The sequence below is a fragment of the Prionailurus bengalensis genome, chromosome C1 (assembly GCF_016509475.1).
Source record: "Prionailurus bengalensis isolate Pbe53 chromosome C1, Fcat_Pben_1.1_paternal_pri, whole genome shotgun sequence".
In the NCBI taxonomy this organism is placed as follows: domain Eukaryota; kingdom Metazoa; phylum Chordata; class Mammalia; order Carnivora; family Felidae; genus Prionailurus; species Prionailurus bengalensis.
The window spans coordinates 157,033,537-157,054,079 of NC_057345.1; the positions used below are offsets into that span (position 1 = coordinate 157,033,537).

Consider the following 20,543-nt stretch of genomic DNA (forward strand, 5'->3'; position numbering starts at 1 on the left):
TTAGAAGAAGTATATATATCAAGGGTAGCTTTTCGTAAGATACTTGTCTAATATGTGAGCCAACATCAGATTGGTATGAGCTATGCAAACATCATATTATTTTGTGGTTGTGCCACATTCTCTTCTTTAAATTCCAGTATTAGAAGACATGTATCATTCCTTTTTCTATAAATGGAGGGATGAAATGAAAAAAAAATTAAGTGTAATTTAGTGATTTACCCAATATTATGACATACCCAGTAGAGGAGGGAGTTAGTACAAAGTCCCCATTTCTGATTCCTGGTTAATCCATCTGTGAACAACTGCATTTTTGTCTCTTGCAGCCTGAGCTATATTTGAATTTAATATTCAGGAACAAATTTTATTAATTGTTTTGTGTGAATTTATGTATGGTGTTCTTGCCAGATTTCTTTATTGCACTTTATTTGTGTAATTTGATTTCTCCTGAGCATCATGATGACCCATCATTTTACCTAACCCTGTACTTTGTAGACACAGCAACTGAGAAGAATGGAAGGCATATTTAAAATCCAAACTTAACTAGCTGCAAAATATGAAACACAGTAATGATAGAAATAAAATCTTGGCATATTTTAAGATAGATTGGATATAAATTATAGCAACCTGGGGGCAATAAAGTTGACATATGGACAGTAACATACCAAACTAATGTAGCAATTACAGTTCTATTTAGTAATAGCACATAAGTAGAAACTTCCAGCTCTAAACAAAATTTATGTACCCTTGTATTCTTTATGTTGTGTCATCTCCTACAAGAAAACATACTTAGATATGATAGGCATGGATTGTTTTTACTCAAGTAGATACACATTAAGTATAAAGTGCCCAGAAAACGGTAACTTTCAAAATATTTCAAAATTACATCTATTTACTGTTTTTTGCTTGCATTTGTCTTAACATACAGATTCAAATCACCAACTCGACTCATTCAACCTGATGATTAGCAGCAAGTATAAGAAGCTAAAATTTCTATAGGTTCCAGACAGGGTTGTCGTTGTTGTTGTTGTTGTTGTTGTTGTTGTTGTTGTTTTAATGTCAACTTGGTGTCACTTATTAGTGAATAATGTGAACAGTGACCAACTCAAAAGTACATGTCCCAACTAAAAAGGTTGACCACTACTTAGTTTGTTCCAGCAAGTAACTCCCATGTTGAAATGTGAACCCAGTGTTGCTGGATCTTCAAAGTTTTCAAAAGCAGGCAGAAATTTTGATTTTTGTAGGGATTAACTAATTCCAATTTTAAAACACCAATAAGCATGTCTCTGGTCCATAGCTTCTCACCTTGAACTAAGTAGAGACATGATTCTATAGTAATGGATCATGGTGCTCTTCAGTAAGGATCTTGGTACTGTTCAGGTTCCCACTGTCCTTTGCTTTTTCATTGTCTGTTTAATCTGTATCATAAGAAAGCCATAGAATATTTCCTTTAGGGGCACCTGGATAGCTCAGTTGGCTAAGCGTCCAACTTCAGCTCAGGTCATAATCTTGCGGTTTGTGAGTTCAAGCCCCACATTGGGCTCTGCATTGACAGTGAAGTGCATGCTTGGGATTCTCTATCTCCCCCTATCCTGCTTTCTCTCTCTCTCCCTCCCTTTCTCAAAATAAATCAATAAACTTAAAAAAAGAATATTTCCATTATATCTTCATAGATGGAAACGCTTGTCACAGTTGTAAACAATGATCATGAAAAGACCATGCATTTTTTCTCTTTGCAGCCTTCAATGATTGTTATTGTTCCCTGCAGCCCAATGTTATTGATCTCCTTAAATAAAACTTAATTATGCAGAGCTTCCTATTAAATCAAATTTTGATTATTTGAACTTAAAGGAAAGGATATGGATTATTTATTTTCTATACTCCCTCTTGAGAAAGTAAAGTACATGATTTGTTTGTTGTTCCATCTCATTTCTAGGACATTCTCTGGCAAATAGAGTGTTGAACAAAATCAATTTGTTAATAGAATTTTGTGATTTTAGTCATTCATTCATTAAGTAAACTTTTCCTTAAGAATATCCAAACTTTTTTTCTTAATTCTCCTTCCTAGAAAAGTAAAATAAGATTGGATCATGCTATATATCTCTAGGCAGATGTCTGATTGCTGCTTGGTTAATCAGAACGTTTACCCTGTATACCAAATACCCTTAGAGGGAAAAAGTCCGCTAGCAAAAAAACAAAAACAAAAGAAACAAGTTAAGTTCTCATTAATTAATTATAAACTTATTTTTAGTCTAAAGGATTAGAATTTGACTGCTCAAAATTATTTAACTTTGTGTAAAAAAAATTAGTGCTCATATTTGGTGAAAAATAATGGACCTTGGCTCACCTGACTATTTTCTACAAAGACACATTTTTAAAAATTAGACCTCAAAAACAGTATTTGATGGTCATGTAGATATCAAGATAAAAGTGAACTTCCAACTTCAAACAAGTTCAAATTCATGTGTTCTTAGAATCTCTTCATATCCTTATTTTTTGAAGTTAAGATTTTTAGCAATATGCCAAATGACTCATCATATCAATCAATCAATCACATACTTATGTCAGATCACATTCTATAGTAACAACAGGGCTGGATCACCAAAATTAATAGGAGCATCAAAGTATCCGATTCAGCCAGGGTCGCCTGTGATAACTTAACCAAAATCAAAAGTTGCCCCATGCATGGAGAGAGACATACATACTAGCATAATATGGTCTGTTTATGTTGGTTACATTTAATGGTTATATTCTTCATTTGAACTCTGGATGTGTCATCAAACTAGATGGCAAACTTGGAGACTAGAATGTCTTTCTGTAAAAAGTTTGGCTGAAAAGTCTTTCTGAAAAGTTGGCTGATAAACAACAAAATACATTTGTTTTCCATAAGGATTTGCATTTTCGTTTTGAGATTCATCTTTCTCATATTATAGCTTACTAAGGGTAGTAAAAAGAATAATGGCTCTTGAAGATACCCATGTCCTAATCTGCAGAATCTATGAATATATTAAGTTACATGGCAAAGGAGAATTAAGATTGCAAATAAAATTACAGCTGCTAATCAGCTGACCTTTTGACAGGGAGAGAGTCCTGGATTACCCAAATTGGCTCAATGTAATCACAAGGTGGAACAGGGGATTGGAAGAGAGAATCAGGAATGGAAGTGTGAGAAACCTGAGCAGGAACAGGGCCGTGAGCCAAGGAAAATAAGCATGCTATCTAAAACTGCAAAAGCCAGGGAATAGATTCTCCCCTAGAGCCTGCAGAAAGGAATGCATACCTTCTAACACCTGTCACCACCCCCAGTGATATCCATTCAGGGATTCTGACCTATAGAACTGTAAAATATATTAAGTTTGTGCAGTTATAAACCAATCACTAAGTTTTTAATAATTTGTAACAGTAGCCAAGAAAACTAATACACTGAGGAACTTTAATTTTTTTCAGAAGACTGTCACTAAAATTGCATTAATAAAAAAAAAGTTAACATTTTCAAACTTTTATTAAAACATGGTGTATTTCTTCATTCATTTCCTTTCAGGAGATAATCCACAGCAGCCAAGTGGACATTTCAAGAAGCAGCCAGGAAATGGAAAGAAATGAACAAGCAGCCTCCAAAGCACACAAAAGTGACGTTCTTGAAACAGAAATGGTAACTACTTAGAAACACAATACTTTCCCATTTCCAAAACTGTGTGGAAATTCTAACCTCATTGTAAACAATTGCTTTTAATGTCCTTTATGTATTTAATACCAATATACATCAGCATCTATGTCCCCATTTTGGCACTGATGTTCTTTGAAAAATAAAATGATCATGCTAAAATTTTAAGTGCACTTTAGTTGTTAATTTATATATGTTCTGTTATACCATGAGCCCATGCATTAAAACAAGGGATAGAGGGGCACCTGGGTAGTTCAGTTGGTTAAGCATCTGACTCTTGATTTTGGCTCAAGATTTGACTCTTGATTTTGGCTCCCAGGATCATGGGGTCATGCTGAATGTGACCCTGCTTAAGATATTCTCAATCTCTCTCTCTCTCTCTCTCTCTCTCTCTCTCTCTCTCTCTCTCCTCTGACCCTCCCCCATGCTTGCTCTCTCTCCCTCTCTCTCAAATTAAAAATTAATTAATTAAGGGATAGAAGTTTAGTTAGCATCTCTCAAAGTGCACCGACGTCTTGAATGAAAATCACTGTGAAATGAAGAATATATATGCAGTACTAAAATAACTGACTTCTTAAAAACATTTATTTATTTAAAATTATCTTTAAACACAGGCCTCTCATCTTGAAAAGCACACTGAGGAAATAAACCAAGCTTCTCAGTTCCATCAATGTGTTCAAGAAACAGGTGAGAATCTGGCATTATTTGATCCCAGTATGCCTTTCTCCTACTCATGTGTCTGGGTTTGAATGGAGGACTTCCAAAGCATAATCCCTCCCACTAAGTACATTTAATAACTATGACTCACAGTCCCAAAGGAGACAAAGTAGTATTTCTATACATAATTAGGTTCTGCCTCTGGTAACAGATGCAATAAGCTTCTAAAATAGTTCACTGCTCATCAGTCTTATGAATTCATCCTAAAAGCCTAGAAGGTGATACGCCAGTCATCTCTGAATTGCTTTTTGCCTCAGGCACCTACAGTAAAACTTAATGTTTATCAAGTTCCCTAAGAACAGAAATGTTATCTAGATTGTATTACTTTCAATAACAGATTTTAACACTTCTAAATTCAGTTTTCAACCTACATACATGAAATTAAACTATAGACAAATCTGTACGAGTTTGCATAAGACAGGTACAGGCTGTCTTGCCCATAAAAGGGGAATGAGAAGTTTTGTTGCCTTGAAGACCTAAAAGGGAAGATTTAAGCCAATTGTGACCCAATCATTACTTGAGTCTGTCTGTATTTTGGCTTTATTTTGGTTTTGCAAAGGAAGCAGGTATTCCTTTTCTGTCCTTCTGGTGTGCTTTTCTTGTTTTATAACTTGTATTATTTTTTCCTAAGCATGAAAGTAAAACATGCTTGTAGAAAACTTGAAAAATATATACAATTAAAATAACAGTTCCTTCAATTACGACTTCTCGTCTAGAGATAACCACCACCATTGTTCTCCCTATATTTCTTGACACTAACTTACATAATGAAATGGTGCCATATGCATATATTTGTACCTTGAACCTTTTCATTTAACATATATTGTGAGAAGCTTCCTTCTCAAACATCATGTTTATTAGTTACATAACATCCCTGGTATTCTTTTCTGTTTGCAGTCATTGATACACCTGAGGATGAAGAGATTCCAAAGGTTTCAACAAAGTTTTTAAAAGAGCAATTTGAAAAGTCTGCCCAGGAAAAGGTCCTTTATTCTGAGAAAGAGATGACCCCAGCCAAGCAGATTAAGGTAAAACAATATCTCTATATGGAAACATATTAAGTGTAAAACCAGATGTAAATGCATAGCATTTTCAAATTATTGAATGTTTTATGTGGTTTTTCAACTAAATCTAGAGCCATTAATTTTTCCCCCATAAGGAGAATATTATTCTACATGAGAAAAGCAGTAGAGTTAAAACTTTTCTCACTAAAAAAAAATAGGGAAGAAAAAATTATATATGCTCTAAAGTTTAATAACTAGCATTAGATAAAATAATAAAGTCAATTTTAAATGTCAGATACTCTGCTTAAAATTCCAAGGAAAACAAAATAATTCTCAAAAGTACTTTAAGACTTTTACTGTTATCCCTCTAGATTACTCAGCACAGTATATTAAGTAAAGGAGGAAGAAAAATCAAGATTATGTGTAAATGTTAAAATACTGACTTGTTGATGTATTGAATGGGGAATAGAACCCTAAAAGTGCAAATGAATTATAGGAAAGATAGTAACAAAACTGAATATTGCTTCTAAGTAGGTCTTGAAAAGGAGTATGTCTTCTGCTGTTTCCAAAGGAGATATCATAGCCTGTGGACAGGTAAGGGACAGTGCCTAGGAAATCTTCACCACTACACCCATTTTTATAAGATTTGACTTTCTTTCCCTTCAAGATTGAAAGTGAATATGAAGAGAGTTTAAAACCATCATCAGTTGTGGGTCCCTCTTCTACTTCTTGCACTTCGACCAGCCAGAGGAAGGAAACATCAACCACAAAACATAGCACCCACAGTGCCACTTCCTCAACTCTAGCACAAGTTAATGCCACCTCTACGGGAAAGACAGAAGAATTTCCTCCTCCCCCACCTGAAATATTTCAAGCTCCAATAGATGCGACAGCATTTTCCCAGTCCCCTGAATTCCCCAACCCTCCTAGAACACTACCAGTACCCAAAGAATTATATTCTAAGCAAAGAAATTTGTACGAATTAAACCGTTTATATAAACACATCCATCCTGAGTTAAGAAAAAACTTAGAAAAACATTATATCAGTGAGGTTTCTGAAATTGTCTCTAGTCAAGTGAACCCAGGGAGCTCAGTTTTAGCAGATGTGCAACAAGTCCGGTATGTTTTTGAAAATACAAATGACAGTTCTCAAAAAGCTCTGAACTCAGAAAGAGAACACTTGGAGTGGGATGAAATTCTGAAGGGGGAGGTGCAGTCCATGAGATGGATCTTTGAGAATCAGCCATTAGATTCCATCAACAACGGCTCTCCAGATGAAGATAACATCAACGGGGGCATTGCTGATCAAGAAATCATTGCTGGTGGCGATGTGAAATATACAACATGGATGTTTGAAACCCAACCCATAGATGCACTGGGTGATCATTCTTCTGGCATGGAAGAAAATGCTGAGAAAATTCCTGAACTAGCCAGAGGAGATGTCCGCACAGCCCGGTGGATGTTTGAAACAAAGCCATTAGACTCAATGAATAAAATGCACCAAGGTCAAGAAGAATCAGTGGTAACCACCATAAAGGACATCACCGGTGGGGATGTCAAGACTGTGAGGTATATGTTTGAAACTCAACATCTGGATCAGCTTGGACAGCTTCATTCAGTGGATGAAGTTCACCTTCTGCAACTCAGGTCTGAACTCAAAGAAATTAAAGGAAATGTGAAGAGAAGTATAAAATGTTTTGAAACTCAACCATTATATGTTATTAGGGATGGTTTAGGTCAAATGCTAGAAATTAAAACTGTTCACAGAGAAGATGTTGAAAAGGGAGATGTGAGAACAGCACGTTGGATGTTTGAAACACAGCCCTTGGACACAATTAACAAGGATATCACAGAAATTAAAGTTGTCCGAGGAATATCCATGGAAGAAAATGTCAAAGGTGGGGTGAGTAGGGCAAAGTGGTTATTTGAAACTCAACCTTTGGAGAAAATCAAAGAAGACTCAGAAGAGGTCATCATTGAAAAGGAAACAATAATAGGTGCAGATGTCTCCAGAAAGTGTTGGATGTTTGAAACACAGCCATTAGACATTCTAAAAGAAGTTTCTGATGCAGATCCTCTAAGATCTGAAGAGATAATAGGGGGTGATGTACAAACTACTAAGCATCTATTTGAAACACTTCCAATAGAGGCTTTAAAAGATAGCCCTGATGTAGGAAAACTTCAAAAAATTACTGCCTCTGAAGAAGAAAAGGGGGATGTTAGACACCAAAAATGGGTTTTCGAAACCCAACCTCTGGAAGACATTAGAGAAGATAAAAAAGAGTACATACGAACAGTGAAACTTGAAGAAGTTGACAGAGGTGATGTAAAGAATTACACACATATCTTTGAATCAAACAATTTAATTAAATTTGATGCATCACATAAAATACAGGTGGAAGGAGTCACGAGAGGTGCTGTAGAGTTAAATAAATCACTCTTTGAAACAACACCACTATATGCCATTCAGGATCACCTTGGAAAATATCATCAAGTAAAGACAGTCCAACAAGAAGAAATCCTAAGAGGTGATGTACGGAGTTGTAGGTGGCTCTTTGAAACAAGGCCCATTGACCAGTTTGATGAAAGCATTCATAAATTCCAGATAATTAGAGGAATATCTGCTCAAGAAATACAGACTGGAAATGTGAAGTCTGCTAAGTGGCTATTTGAAACTCAACCTCTTGATTCAATTAAATATTTTAGTAATATGGAAGAAGTAGAAAGTAAAACTGAACAAGCTACAGATATTGTTAAAGGGGATGTCAAAACTTGTAGATGGCTTTTTGAAACCCAACCAATGGAGTCTCTTTATGAAAAAGTTTCATTAATGAGTGACTGTGAAGAAATTCGTAAAGGAGATGTCAAAGCCTGCACTTGGCTCTTTGAAACTAAGCCTCTTGATACCATAAAAGATGACTCTGAAGCAACAGTCAAATTGCAAACTGTAAAACAGGAGGAGATCCAAGGTGGGGATGTTCGTACAGCATGTTTTCTTTTTGAGACAGAAAATTTGGACAGCATACAAGGAGAAGAAGGAAAAGAAATCAAGGCCATGGAAATGGATATCCAAGCCGGAGATGTCTCCAGCATGAGGCATAAGTTTGAAAATCAGTCCTTAGATTCTATAAGTTCCAGTTCAGAGGAAGTTTTGAAAAAGATCAAAGCCCTAAAGACTGAAGATATTCAGAAAGGCAATGTTTTAAATTGTAGGTGGCTTTTTGAAAACCAGCCAATTGATATGATAAAAGAGAGCCAAGAAGGTGATGAATTAGTTAAGACAGTGACAGACATACAAGGTGGGGATGTAAGGAAGGGGTGTTTTATTTTTGAGACTTTTTCTTTAGATGTGATTAAAGAAGAATCTGACTGTATCAGTACCAAGAAAACAATTGCTGAAGAAGTAATGAAGGGTGACGTAAAAAGCTATAGAATGCTCTTTGAAACCCAGCCACTCTATGCAATTCAAGACCGAGAAGGGTATTATCATGAAGTGACAACAGTTAAAAAGGAAGAGGTGATTCATGGAGATGTACGAGGAACGAGGTGGCTTTTTGAAACAAAACCATTAGACTCAATTAATCAGTCAGAGACTGTGTATGTTATTAAATCTGTCACACAAGAAGACATTCAGAAGGGAGATGTTAGTTCTGTCAGATACAGATTTGAAACCCAGCCATTGGATCAGATTTCAGAAGAATCACGTGATACCGTGTCCACTGTAGACTATATTCAAGGTGGAGATGTAAAAACAAGTAAACAACTTTTTGAATCTGAAAATTTTGATAAGAATACATATATAAGAACAGTAAGTGTCAATGAAATACAAAAGGGCAATGTTAAAACATCTACTTGGCTGTTTGAAACGCACACTATAGATGAACTGAGAGGAGAAGGGTCAGAATATGAAAATATCAAAACCGTCACCCAGGAAGATATACAGAAAGGTGATGTTAAGCAGGCAGTATGGCTTTTTGAAAATCAAACTTTGGACTCTATTAAGGAAGCAGATGAAAGCACCACAAAAATCATCAAGGAAGAAATCCCTCCTTCTGATGTCAAAACAACTACATGGCTCTTTGAAACTACACCCCTTCATGAATTTAATGAAAGTAGGGTAGAGAAGGTAGAAATTATTGGCAAGAGCATTAAGGAAACGTTGGAGGAACTCTATTCTCAAAAAGTTATTGAGGCTCCTGGAATTATCATTGAAGCTGATGAAGTTGGGGATGTTCGAATGGCAAAATACAAGCTAATGAATCAAGCCTCTCCTGAGATACAGAAAGAAGAAATTATTAGGGTTGATCTCAAAAATATAATGGTGAACCTACTCTCCAAACGAGACTGTACAAAAAGGGAGATTTTGGTTAGTGAAGAAGAGAAGGGAAATGTTAATTTGACCAAAACTCAATTATTAAACAGATCAACAGAATTTCATGCTGAAAAAGAAGAAATAGTGAGTGGTGATGTACAACAAGCAATAAAAAACCTGTTCTCTGAGGAAAGATCTGTAAAGAAAGGCATTTTAATTCAAGAAGATGAAAAAGGAGATATTAACATGACTATCTATTGTCTTCTTCATGAAAACACTGGTGACACAATTGAGCGTGAAGAAGTAATAGGGGGTGATGTGAAACGTACCATTCATAGTTTGCTATCTTCCATATCAAACAATAAAATATCTGAAAGGGCTAAAATCGATGCCTCTGAGAGGGGAAATGTTCAGTTTTTCACAACATGCATAGAAATTGGAGCTTTGGATTATCTTAAGCAACTCCAGACAGGGTCAAATGAAACACTAACAGCTGGGAAACAAGAAAGAGAGGAAGAAATAATTGGTGGTGATGTGGAGGGCACAAAACTGTTACTGAAGAAAAGGCAATCTCGGGTTGAACGTACTGTTAACGAAACTGACATCATCCCAGGAGATGTGCAGAATACAGTTAAGGTTTTTATGACAGAGCCTCAGACTACATTTTGCAAGACACCCAAAGAAGAAATTATAAAAGGTGATTTGAAATCAACCCTAAATTCCCTCAACCAGGCCATAAGTCAGAAAACAGTAGCTAAAACAGAAGAAATTATAAAAAGTGACATGCTGGCCACATTCAAGTCACTTAAGGAATCAAGCCACCAATGGAAAGAATCTAAACAACCCAATGCCATCCCTGATGATATTGAGAAAGCTATTGAATGCCTTGAAAAGACTGCAAACACAAGGACAGAAATCCTGAAAAAGGAGCTTATCCGAGATGACCTTGAAATGTCATTAAGGAATCTGAAAAAAGCACAGAGAGCTTTTAAAGAGGTGGATAAGAAAAGTGTAATGAAGGAAGATGTGAAGGCGGTGATGGTAGGTTCTTCAGAAGAGCAGAAAACAAAGATTCATCAGGTGGCCAAACAGAGGGACAAAAAAAGTGTTCTTCAGCCAAGACCAGGACCTTTTGAACCAGCAGCCAGGTGGCAAGGGGGAACAGATACTCCCAATCAAACTACAGGCAAATCTTGTCATGGGAATTTAATAGAAGAAAGAACTGAACTTAATCTTCCAAAAGCCCCAAAAGGCACCGTAAAGATTGTCATAGATCGTGAACAAAACAACGACGCTCTTGAGAAAAACCTTAGAAGACTATCTAATTCACACCACAAAGCTAGTAAAAATGTGTTGGAATCAGGGGACAAAATGGGTGTCTGGATGGATACCACAGCAGAGCAGCATTTTGGTGATGAACATATGAGCAGACAATTGACTTCAACTGTGTCAGCTAAGGAAAATCTAAAAACTAAGGAATCAGAGACAGTGAGAGAACAGAAGAAGGATGCGGTCTTTAACTCTACCCAATCTGTTGATAAAACAATTGGAAGGCAACAGACTCAAACTTGCAAACTGAGAAATGACCACCAGAAGATTGAGTCTTTCTCTGTAAAGAGTCCAAAAAATACCAAACAGACTAAAATATCAACAGGTAAACAAAGCCCTAAGCCCAGTCCAACCCAGAGTCTAGTCAACAAGACAGTTGTGGAAACTTGCGAAGTTTCGGAGGACTTTCAGAAGCAAACTTCGTTAAAGCAAGAAATACAATGTTCTAGTAAAGGTATAAGGAAGAACATGAACCCTCAGCCAATTTTGCCTATAGATCAAGATATATCAAATACAACAGAAGTAAAAGTCTCCCCAAAAAGCCACAGTAAATTTAAGGCAAGTGACAAAAAGCAGGCTGATGTTCATCTGAAGAGTCAGGACTTTCTAATGAGGACAAATACTTCCACAGACTTAAAAAGGGCAATGGAAATGTCCTTTAATTCAATCAGCTTTAACCCTGAAAATAATTTAAAAGAAAGTGAGTGTTCTCTTCCACCTCCATCTCCACCTCCTGCTCCACCTTCCAATGCGTCGTCTGAAATTGAATTTCCTCTTCCTCCTCCACCTCCTTTAATGATGTTGCCTGAAAAAAACGTTTTTCCTCCCTCACTGTCCACAGAGATGATAAAGGCTGAATTTGAAAGTTTCCCAGGCCTCCCTCTTCCTCCACCACCAGAAGATGAGAAATCTGAATGTCTGTCAATGTTTCCGCCACCTCCCCCTCCTCCAACCCCATCTCTTAAACCATCGCATCTCCTTCCCTCCTCTGTTCAAGAAAAGCGAAGTGGAGCAATCATACAATATTCCCAAGAAGAAGCCTCAAGTTTGCAGCAAACTCATTCTCAGGCTAAAGTCCTAACAGGAAAATCAGGAGTAATTTTGCCACCTCCCACATTCCCCAAACCCAAATTTTTCAAACAGATGGAAGATAAAAAGAATCATGGTTCCCCAAGAGGTGAATTGGAAAATTCCCCACCAGATATGGAATGTAAAGCCACTCCCTTGAAGGATCAGAAAAAAGTAATAATGGTGACTAACAGTGAACACACAGAGATGAAGCAGAACTTATCTAGAAATCTTGATGAAAGCAAACAATTATCTATGGACTCTAAAAGATCTCTCTCACAGACAGTTCCAGAAACTTCACAACCCAAGGAAAACACAATAGCACCTCTGGTAAAATCGCATTCATTCTCAGCAGGCTCAGGACAACAAAGTCCAAAACCTTATATGAGAAAATTTAAGACACCTTTAATGATTGCTGAAGAAAAGTATAGACAACAAAGAGAAGAGCTTGAAAAACAGAAACATGAGAGTTCTTGCTACAAGATAGTCAAAACAGAAAGCCCAAATCAAAATATGTCAGAGTTGAAAAAGGAAGTGCTGTTACAAAAAACAAATGAGGTGGTTTCCCTACCCGGAATGGACTCTCAAAGTCATTCTCAAGTACTGGGAGTGGGCACGGATAACCCGCCTTCCACAACACCAGCGGTGACGGTTGCTGCCGAGGGGCGCCAACGTACTCTACTAGCCTCAGAAGACAAAGATATCATGGAAAAGGAAGTTTTACAGAGCTCGAGGGACACGTTACAATCTATATCAGCTTGTGAAATTAAACAGAGTCACCAGGAATATAAGACACAACAAGCACAACAGAAGTATGTGGAGGAGCAATTGCACTTGCCCCAAAGAAAACCAGTTTCCCCAAGCTTCACAGTTAAGAGTACCAAGCTTCCAACTGCAGATCACAAATTAAATGAAACAGACCACATCTATGAAAGCCATAAAAAGCAATCTGAAGTTGATGTTCAAACCATTAGCAAACGACAGTACCAGAAAACTGAGAAAACTGAAGCAAGCACTGAATATAGTAATAAGCAATCTGTAGCTGAAAAATATTGTCAATTACCTAAGAAGGAGAAAAGAGTAACCATCAAATTGCCTACAGAACCCACAGGGAAAAGCCATGAAAATAAACTCAATATAGTTCATGAGAAGCAAAGGGAATATAGAGAATCTGAGAGCGGGAAACTTCCAGGAAACGAAAGAACAAATCAGGAAGCATCAATGGCTGGTCCAAAGGAAGAGAGACTAACAGTGGAAAGAAAACAAGAACATTTGAATAAATCGGCACAGAAGGTAGTCAAGCAAAAGGTTACTGATGTACATCTTGATTCACAGACACAGAATTTTCAGCAAACACAAATACAGACTTCTGAAAGTCAAGTTGAACATAAAAAATTGCCCGAGCCGTATAATAAGCTGCAGGAAGAAAAATGTCTTGGAGTCAAGGGCATACAACAGAAACAAGTCTTTTCTGATACTAAAGATTCAAAGCAAGAGATTACACAGAACAAATCTTTATTTTCCTCTGTGAAAGAATCCCAGCAGGATGATGGAAAATGTGCTATAAATATATTGGAATTCTTGAGAAAACGTGAAGAACTACAACAGATTTTGTCTAGGGTAAAACAGTTTGAAGCAGAGCCAGATAAAAATGGCCTTAAAACATTTCAGACACTGTTAAATATTATTCCAGTATGGCTATTAAGTGAAGAAAAAAGACAATATGGAGTTTGCATTGCTATGGAAAATAACATAGAAAAAATCAAAGAAGAAATAACGCATATTAAAACTCAAGCAGAGGAAATGCTTATGTCCTGTGAGGATATAATTCAAACAGCCATGATATCCTCCAAAGCAGGAAAGCAGAGGCATAAACCCACCAGCCTTAACGAAACGTTACCTAAAATGCCTAATGTTAGCGAACAGCAAGAAAATACGATTGTAGAAAAAACAGAACACTGCCAAGTAGCAACTCACCATGAAGCAACTGCTCACAATCATGTGAAAACCCATCAGGAAATTAAATTAGATAATAGCAAGATCTCTCCTCCCTCCTTAAAAACACGCCCACCGTCACCAACTTTTATAACAATCGAGTCTACTGCCCGGCGAACAGAAACCTCTACTAAGGATGAGCTCTCTCAGTCCCCTAAAAAGGACAGTTTTGCTGAACCATCGCCAAGAACTCCCATGGCACAAACATCTAAAGTTGGCAGAGCAGATGCGTCCCCTCCTCCGCCCAGGAGTCGCTCTGAGCAGCTTGTCAAACTCAAAGACACCACTGCAAAGCTGTCCAGAGGGGGCGTCCCGTGCACATCAGGAACCCCGGTTCCGATTGTGGAGAAAAGGTCTGAGATCATCGCGTCTCCTGCAACACTTCGTCGTCAAATTAAGATAGAAACCCGTGGTAGGGACTCTCCACCCACAATCACAATACCTATAAGTGTAAACCATGTAGATAGTGGTTCCTTCAGAGGATCCATGGAAGCTCAAGAGGAAGTTAGGCAAGTGGAGAAAAGGGCGACTTACTTTCACAAAGACGCTGGGAATTCCGCGCAGCGCCTCCTGCCGGACACTGAAAGTTTTGACGCGGTGGAAATCATCCGCAAGGTCGAAGGGCCCCGCCGCTCAGAGCACACTCAGAGGTTTGAAGCCGCCAACCAAACTGTCCAAATGGCTGAAAATTTCGTGAGTGACCATGAAAATGAAATAAACAGATGGTTCAGGGAATTTGAAGATGGCCCAGATTTTGAAGCAAAGTCAAATAGAAGAGTTTATACCAATGGAGAAACAAACCATAATATTAAACAAGAAAGTCATTCGTTTTGTAAGGAGGAATTTGGATTAACATCTCTAGAAAATACGAGTTTTACAGGCTTTTCTTGCAACCGTCCTAGAGAGCTACAAGAAAAAATCTCTGTCAAGCAGCCCAGCGTCCGCTCTGAAACAAGGACGCTAAGTGAACATTTCTCAGGTGTGGATGCATTTGAGGGCCAAGTTGTTGGGTCGAGGATGACGGTCTCTTCATCACATAGCTCAGAAGCTGGCAAATCTGGCTTTGACTTCAAGCATGCCCCGCCAACCTATGAAGATGTCATCGCTGGCCATATTTTAGATATTTCTGATTCACCTAAAGAACTCAGGAGGAATTTTCAGAAGGCGTGGCAGGAGAGTGAAAGCGTTTTCAAAAGCCTGGGCTGTGCAACCTCAGATGCTTCTGCCACTGAGATGAGAACCACCTTCCACGAGGACTCTGCATTTATCAGTGGTAAATGAGAGTGTGCAGAGTGTGAAGATTAACCCGCTTAAAGGCACATGTTCCATAGCTAGGATGGCTTGCAGTTAGAAGGGTGCTTGGCAATAACCAAAAACTAACAGCTTTCCCTGGTGGAGGATCTCCTTCTCTTTACATTGCTCGCTCGCTCTTACTGCTTTCTTTTCACAAAAGCATCTAACACAGGATTCATCTGCACTGTGTGAGAATAACAACATAGATTGATTGAGACCTGTATTTGTCAAGGTAAATAAGACGAGGTAGAGCAGCAGATACAATCATTGTTGCTGTGATAGCATTGACAATTATATGTAACAGTGTATTTATTAATAACAGTATAGACATAGCACATTATTTATATTTTTATTAAAAGTTAATATTTTATCCACTTGTTTAAGACAATATGAGGTAGTATCTATTGGCCTACTATTGACATATTTTTAACTGCCAGATTTGAGTGGTGTTGTGTTTGAATTCAACACAGCCTGCTAATAACCCAAGAAACAATTTATACCCTTCATGTGTGCTTTCATGATTTGTATTGATTGATATCTTTGATGAAAATATACATATGGAATTAGACCTTTTGTATATAGAATTATTGTTATTAAATTGGATGAGTTAGTGTTTTCTAATGGCACTATTTTTATTCTATAACTAATTTCATCTCACCTTTCTTAAACTCCAAATGAGTTTGAGTTTGGCCTCATTCACACATGAACATGGACAATACATTTTAAAAATTTGACTATATTTAGAAGGAGGGAAATTCAAAACACATGGAGTTAGTACATATTTTTTAACATCAGAAAACACTTTATTTCTTTTTATTTCTCTGCATTTTACAATTAATGAGGCTTTACAATAAAAAGATTTGACATAATTAATGTGCACCATTAACGTAGTCCATTCTTTTAAACAGATTGAAAGGAATAGGAAGTTTAAAAATAAAAATGCTGAAACCAGTAATTATCCCTCTATCATATTTGCAACATATGTGTCTAGTTTATCAGATTAATATGACTTCTTAATGTGCTTGCTTCTGGCATAATCAAGCAAAGCTGTCCAATTAATTTCAAATGCTCAGTTTCTGTTAAGATAGCTAAAAGCATGTAAAAAAGACAAAAAAGGAAAAATAAACCCACCCTGTGTTAAATATAGAAATATGTGTCCTACCAAATAAACAAAGGAGATCTCTTACTAGCTCAAATTGAGCATCGAGACTCTAAAATACACACTTATTTGTAAAAGGAACCCTGAGCATATATGCCTTTATATATAACTTATATGAAAGCTTAGTTCGTCTCATGGGATTGTAGGGAGGATCAAAACAGTACTGAGGTGAAAGTTCTATGTCAGTTTTGAACCACTGTCTAAGCACTACTGTGATTCACAGGAGCTGGCATCCACCTGAGCACCGCAGCAGGGGGCCACAGGGATGATATAGCCAGGGAAGAGGTAGGGAACATGTAAAAGGCAAACGTGAGAATCCCAAAAGCCCTACAATCTAAAGCCATTTAGATTGAGGAGAAATGGCCCTGAACGTCTCAACATATTCAGGAGTCTTGCTGTATTAATGTTAGGAAAAGGTGTCACAGAGCCAACACGAAGTCATCAAGGAAATTATTTAAACGAATACAATATCCTCAGCTTTAAGAGCTACGTAGGCACTCTGGAGAACTCTCTCCAGGATGTTTTAAAATGTGAAAATGTTGGGCATTGATGTTCCAGAACCTCACACCTGATGGTAGGATAGTTTCCACAGAAGCACTGTTAGGACAGGAGTCTTACGAGCTTTTACTTTAACTGCATGGCTAGTCAATATACTGTTATTTGTTTTGGTTTTGCAGTGTGATTGAAGACAGCATCATATAACCTTTGGTAAATTTTTATTTTTAGAAGCTGCTGCTCCAAGACAAGGCAATATGTACACTTTGTCAAAAGACTGTTTATCCAATGGAGTGCCTAGTAGCGGACAAGCAGAGTTTTCATAAATCCTGCTTCCGATGCCGCCACTGCAACAGTAAACTGAGGTAAAATGTTCTGAGGTCTGTGGCACAAATGCTGGAGGAGCCTACAATATACTTATAACATCATGTCTCTAGAAGATACAACATTTTCTAGATCTTGCTGTCATCAGTTAACACAACTACAAAAGGGGGTGTTGTTGGGTTCTTTTTTCTCAGGATGGCAGTGACCTTTTCCCTTTTGAAATATTGCTTTCTTAATCAAATCCAGAAAGGTTCCTTTTGTCTAAACCTGGAGATCACACAGATGAGAAAAATCAAGAAATTCTGTACAAATAGGCATTTTTGAGTTACCACTTGAGTCGGAAGTCTGGATTCTACTTTCAATCTTATTATATTTTACTTGAAAATATATTTATTAAAAATGTTTTTAAGTTTTTTTTGTCAAAGGGAGAGAACACAAGCAGGGGAAGGGCTTGTGAGAGAATACCAAGCAGGCTCTGCATTGTCAGCACAGAGCCCAATGCAGGGCTCGAACACACAAACCTGTGAGATTGTGACCTGAGCCAAAACCAAGAGTCGGTTGCTTAACCAACTGAGCCACCCAGGTGCCTCATTAAAAAAAACAAAAGTAATGTTTATTTATTTTTGAGAGAGAGAGAGAGAGAAAGAGAGAGAGAGAGAGAGAGAGAGAGAGAGAGAGAGAGAGAGAGAAAGCGGAGGATGAGCAAAGAGAAATAGAGATAGAGGACCCAAAGAGAGTTTCTACACTGACAGCAAAGAGCACAACAACACAGGGCTTGGACCCACAAACTGTGAGATCATGACCTGAGCCAAAGTCAGATGCTTAACTGACTGAACCACCCAGGCGCCCCTTATTTATCTATTTTTGAGACAGATAAAGTGCGAGGGGGCGCGGTGCGGGGCGGCAGAGAGGGAGAGAGAATCCCAAGAAGGCTCTGTGCAGCACAGAGTCCAACGTGGGGGCTCAATCTCACAAACTATGAGATCATGATATGAGCCAAATTAAGAGTTGGACACATAACCAACTGAAGCACCCAGGAACCCCCAACCTTAGTTTATTTTATTTTAAGTAAGCTCTGTGCCCCACATGGGACTTGAACTCAAGACCCTGAGATCAAGAATTGCATCTTCTACAGACTGAACCATCCAGGCACCCCTTAAGTCTAGATTCAAGATCATGAGTCAGAAAACTTGTTCTGTAAAGGACCAGATAGTAAATATTTTCAATTTTATAGGCCATACTATTTCTGTCACTACTCAACTTTCCAGTTGAGTGGAAAAGCATCCACAGATAACTAAATGAACAAGTGTGGCTGTAAACTCATGGGCCCAGTTGTATTCCAGTAAAACTTCATATACAAAATTAGGTGATGGGCTAGAGTATACCTATGTCTCGGTATTGTGTATAAATAAAAGAAGAAAAAATAAGAATGTAGAGTATTGTCAGTGTCAGGTAAGATATACTAGGTCTTTTTTGTCTTTTGTTTTTTGTTTTGTTTGTTCCTGTCTGTTGCAACAGAAGCACTGTATCAATACAGTGACAAATGCATTTTAATGAATGTGGCATTTGGTGTGGCTATAGTCTGAGATGCTGAAAGTGTAATTATTTTGCCAAATCCAGTGTGTATCAGGCTATATCTCTCCTGACTTAAACTGACAATGTCAAACACCCTTTACTACAATGTTCTTTTTCTTTGGTTTCCATGACGCCAGAGTATAATAGTTTCGTCCTACCTTCTGGGTGTTCCTTCTCTGACTCCTATGTGGGTGACTCTTTTCTGTCCATTACTGAAATGTTAGAGTTCCTTAGGTTTCTGTTATGGCCATTTATTCTTCTGTTTATATTCTTTATATATATAGTTTACTGCATCCACTTCCATGACTTTAATCGTCATCCATTTAGAATAACTCTGAAATCTGTACAGTAGCCCAGTTCTCTCCTCTATCAGATGCTTATATCTCAATGACTAGCATTCATCTCCAATTAGATTTCTCACTTGTACACCAAATTCAATATGCCCCATTATTTTTTCTGTCTTCTGAAATTCCTTCCTTGACTTCTGGTCTGTATGCTAGTCTCTCCATAAATGACATTAACACTAACTCAATGACTGAAACATGAAGTTACCTTTCAGTCCTTCTTCTTCTTCATTCCCTATACCCAAGCAATGACCAAGTCCTATAACTGATATCCCATAAATGCCTCTTGAGCTGTACATTTTCCTCTATCCCCACAGCCCAGGCATCTTCCAAGCAAGTGTCGTCTCTGTCTCTCACCTGTACTAATGCAACAGTCTTTCTAGCAAATTAGCCTCCCTGCCCCCATTATCTCTTACCTCCATTACTACCAACAACTTGCCCCAGTACATGCTCCATGATGTAGTGAAAATGATCTTTCTAAAACGCAAATCTGTTTAAAACATATGATGGTTACCTCTGTCAAAGTAAAATTAGCATCTTACTATGAATTAACAGGCAATTCAGAGTCTTACCCTAGCTCCTTTCCCAACACCCCTTCCTCCCATTGCATGTTACTTTTCATGAAATCTGAATTTCAGTTCCTCAAAATCATTATCTTTCTCTCTCATATCTAGTTGGTCCCAAATGTTATTTCCACTCCTTGTAGGAGTTTTCCCATGCCCCCTCTCCAGCTCTTCACCAGGCTAATATCCACTCATTCTTCAGACCTCAACTGAGACTTTATGTCTTTGAAAAAGCCCGCTTTGATCCCCACGTATGGATTCAAGGGTCCCTCCTATGTGCTCCCGGAGCATCCCAGTGCTTGCCCCATTCTTACCACAATCTAATGTAACTGCTTTCCAGCTGTAGGAAATGTGTTAATGTTTGACTCTCACACCTAGTAAAGCCCTGGCATTTAATAAGGACTGAAAAATATTTGATGACTGATATTTTTAAAATTTTTTTGTGTTTATTTATTTTTTTGAGAGAGAGAGAGACAGAGCGTGAGTGGGGGGTGGGGGGGAGGGCAGAGAGAGAGAGGGAGACACAGAATCTGAAGCAGGCTCCAGGCTCTGAGCTGTCAGCATAGAGCCTGACACAAGACTCAAACTTACAAACCATGAGATTATGACGTGAGCCAAAGTCAGATGCTTAACAGACTGAGCCACCCAGGTGCCCCCAGTGACTAATATTTTTTAAAAGTCATTATACCAAAAGCCACAAATAT

The 20,543-nt window shown here is 37.8% G+C and overlaps 1 protein-coding gene across 2 annotated transcripts in view; it reads left to right on the top strand.

Moving 5' to 3' along the window:
- The window catches only part of XIRP2 (xin actin binding repeat containing 2), a 74,678-nt gene that overhangs the window by 48,092 nt on the left and 6,043 nt on the right, over positions 1 to 20,543 (top strand). The window contains exons 4-8 of one of the 2 annotated variants that reach the window (XM_043576950.1): positions 3,539 to 3,649; positions 4,276 to 4,348; positions 5,276 to 5,406; positions 6,050 to 15,359; positions 17,265 to 17,398. In XM_043576950.1, coding sequence (XP_043432885.1) covers positions 3,539 to 3,649; positions 4,276 to 4,348; positions 5,276 to 5,406; positions 6,050 to 15,359; positions 17,265 to 17,359 — 9,720 coding nt within the window. In that variant the 3' untranslated portion in view covers positions 17,360 to 17,398. The remainder of the gene's footprint in view (positions 1 to 3,538; positions 3,650 to 4,275; positions 4,349 to 5,275; positions 5,407 to 6,049; positions 15,360 to 17,264; positions 17,399 to 20,543) is intronic. The other variant, XM_043576951.1, reaches the window with a different exon arrangement.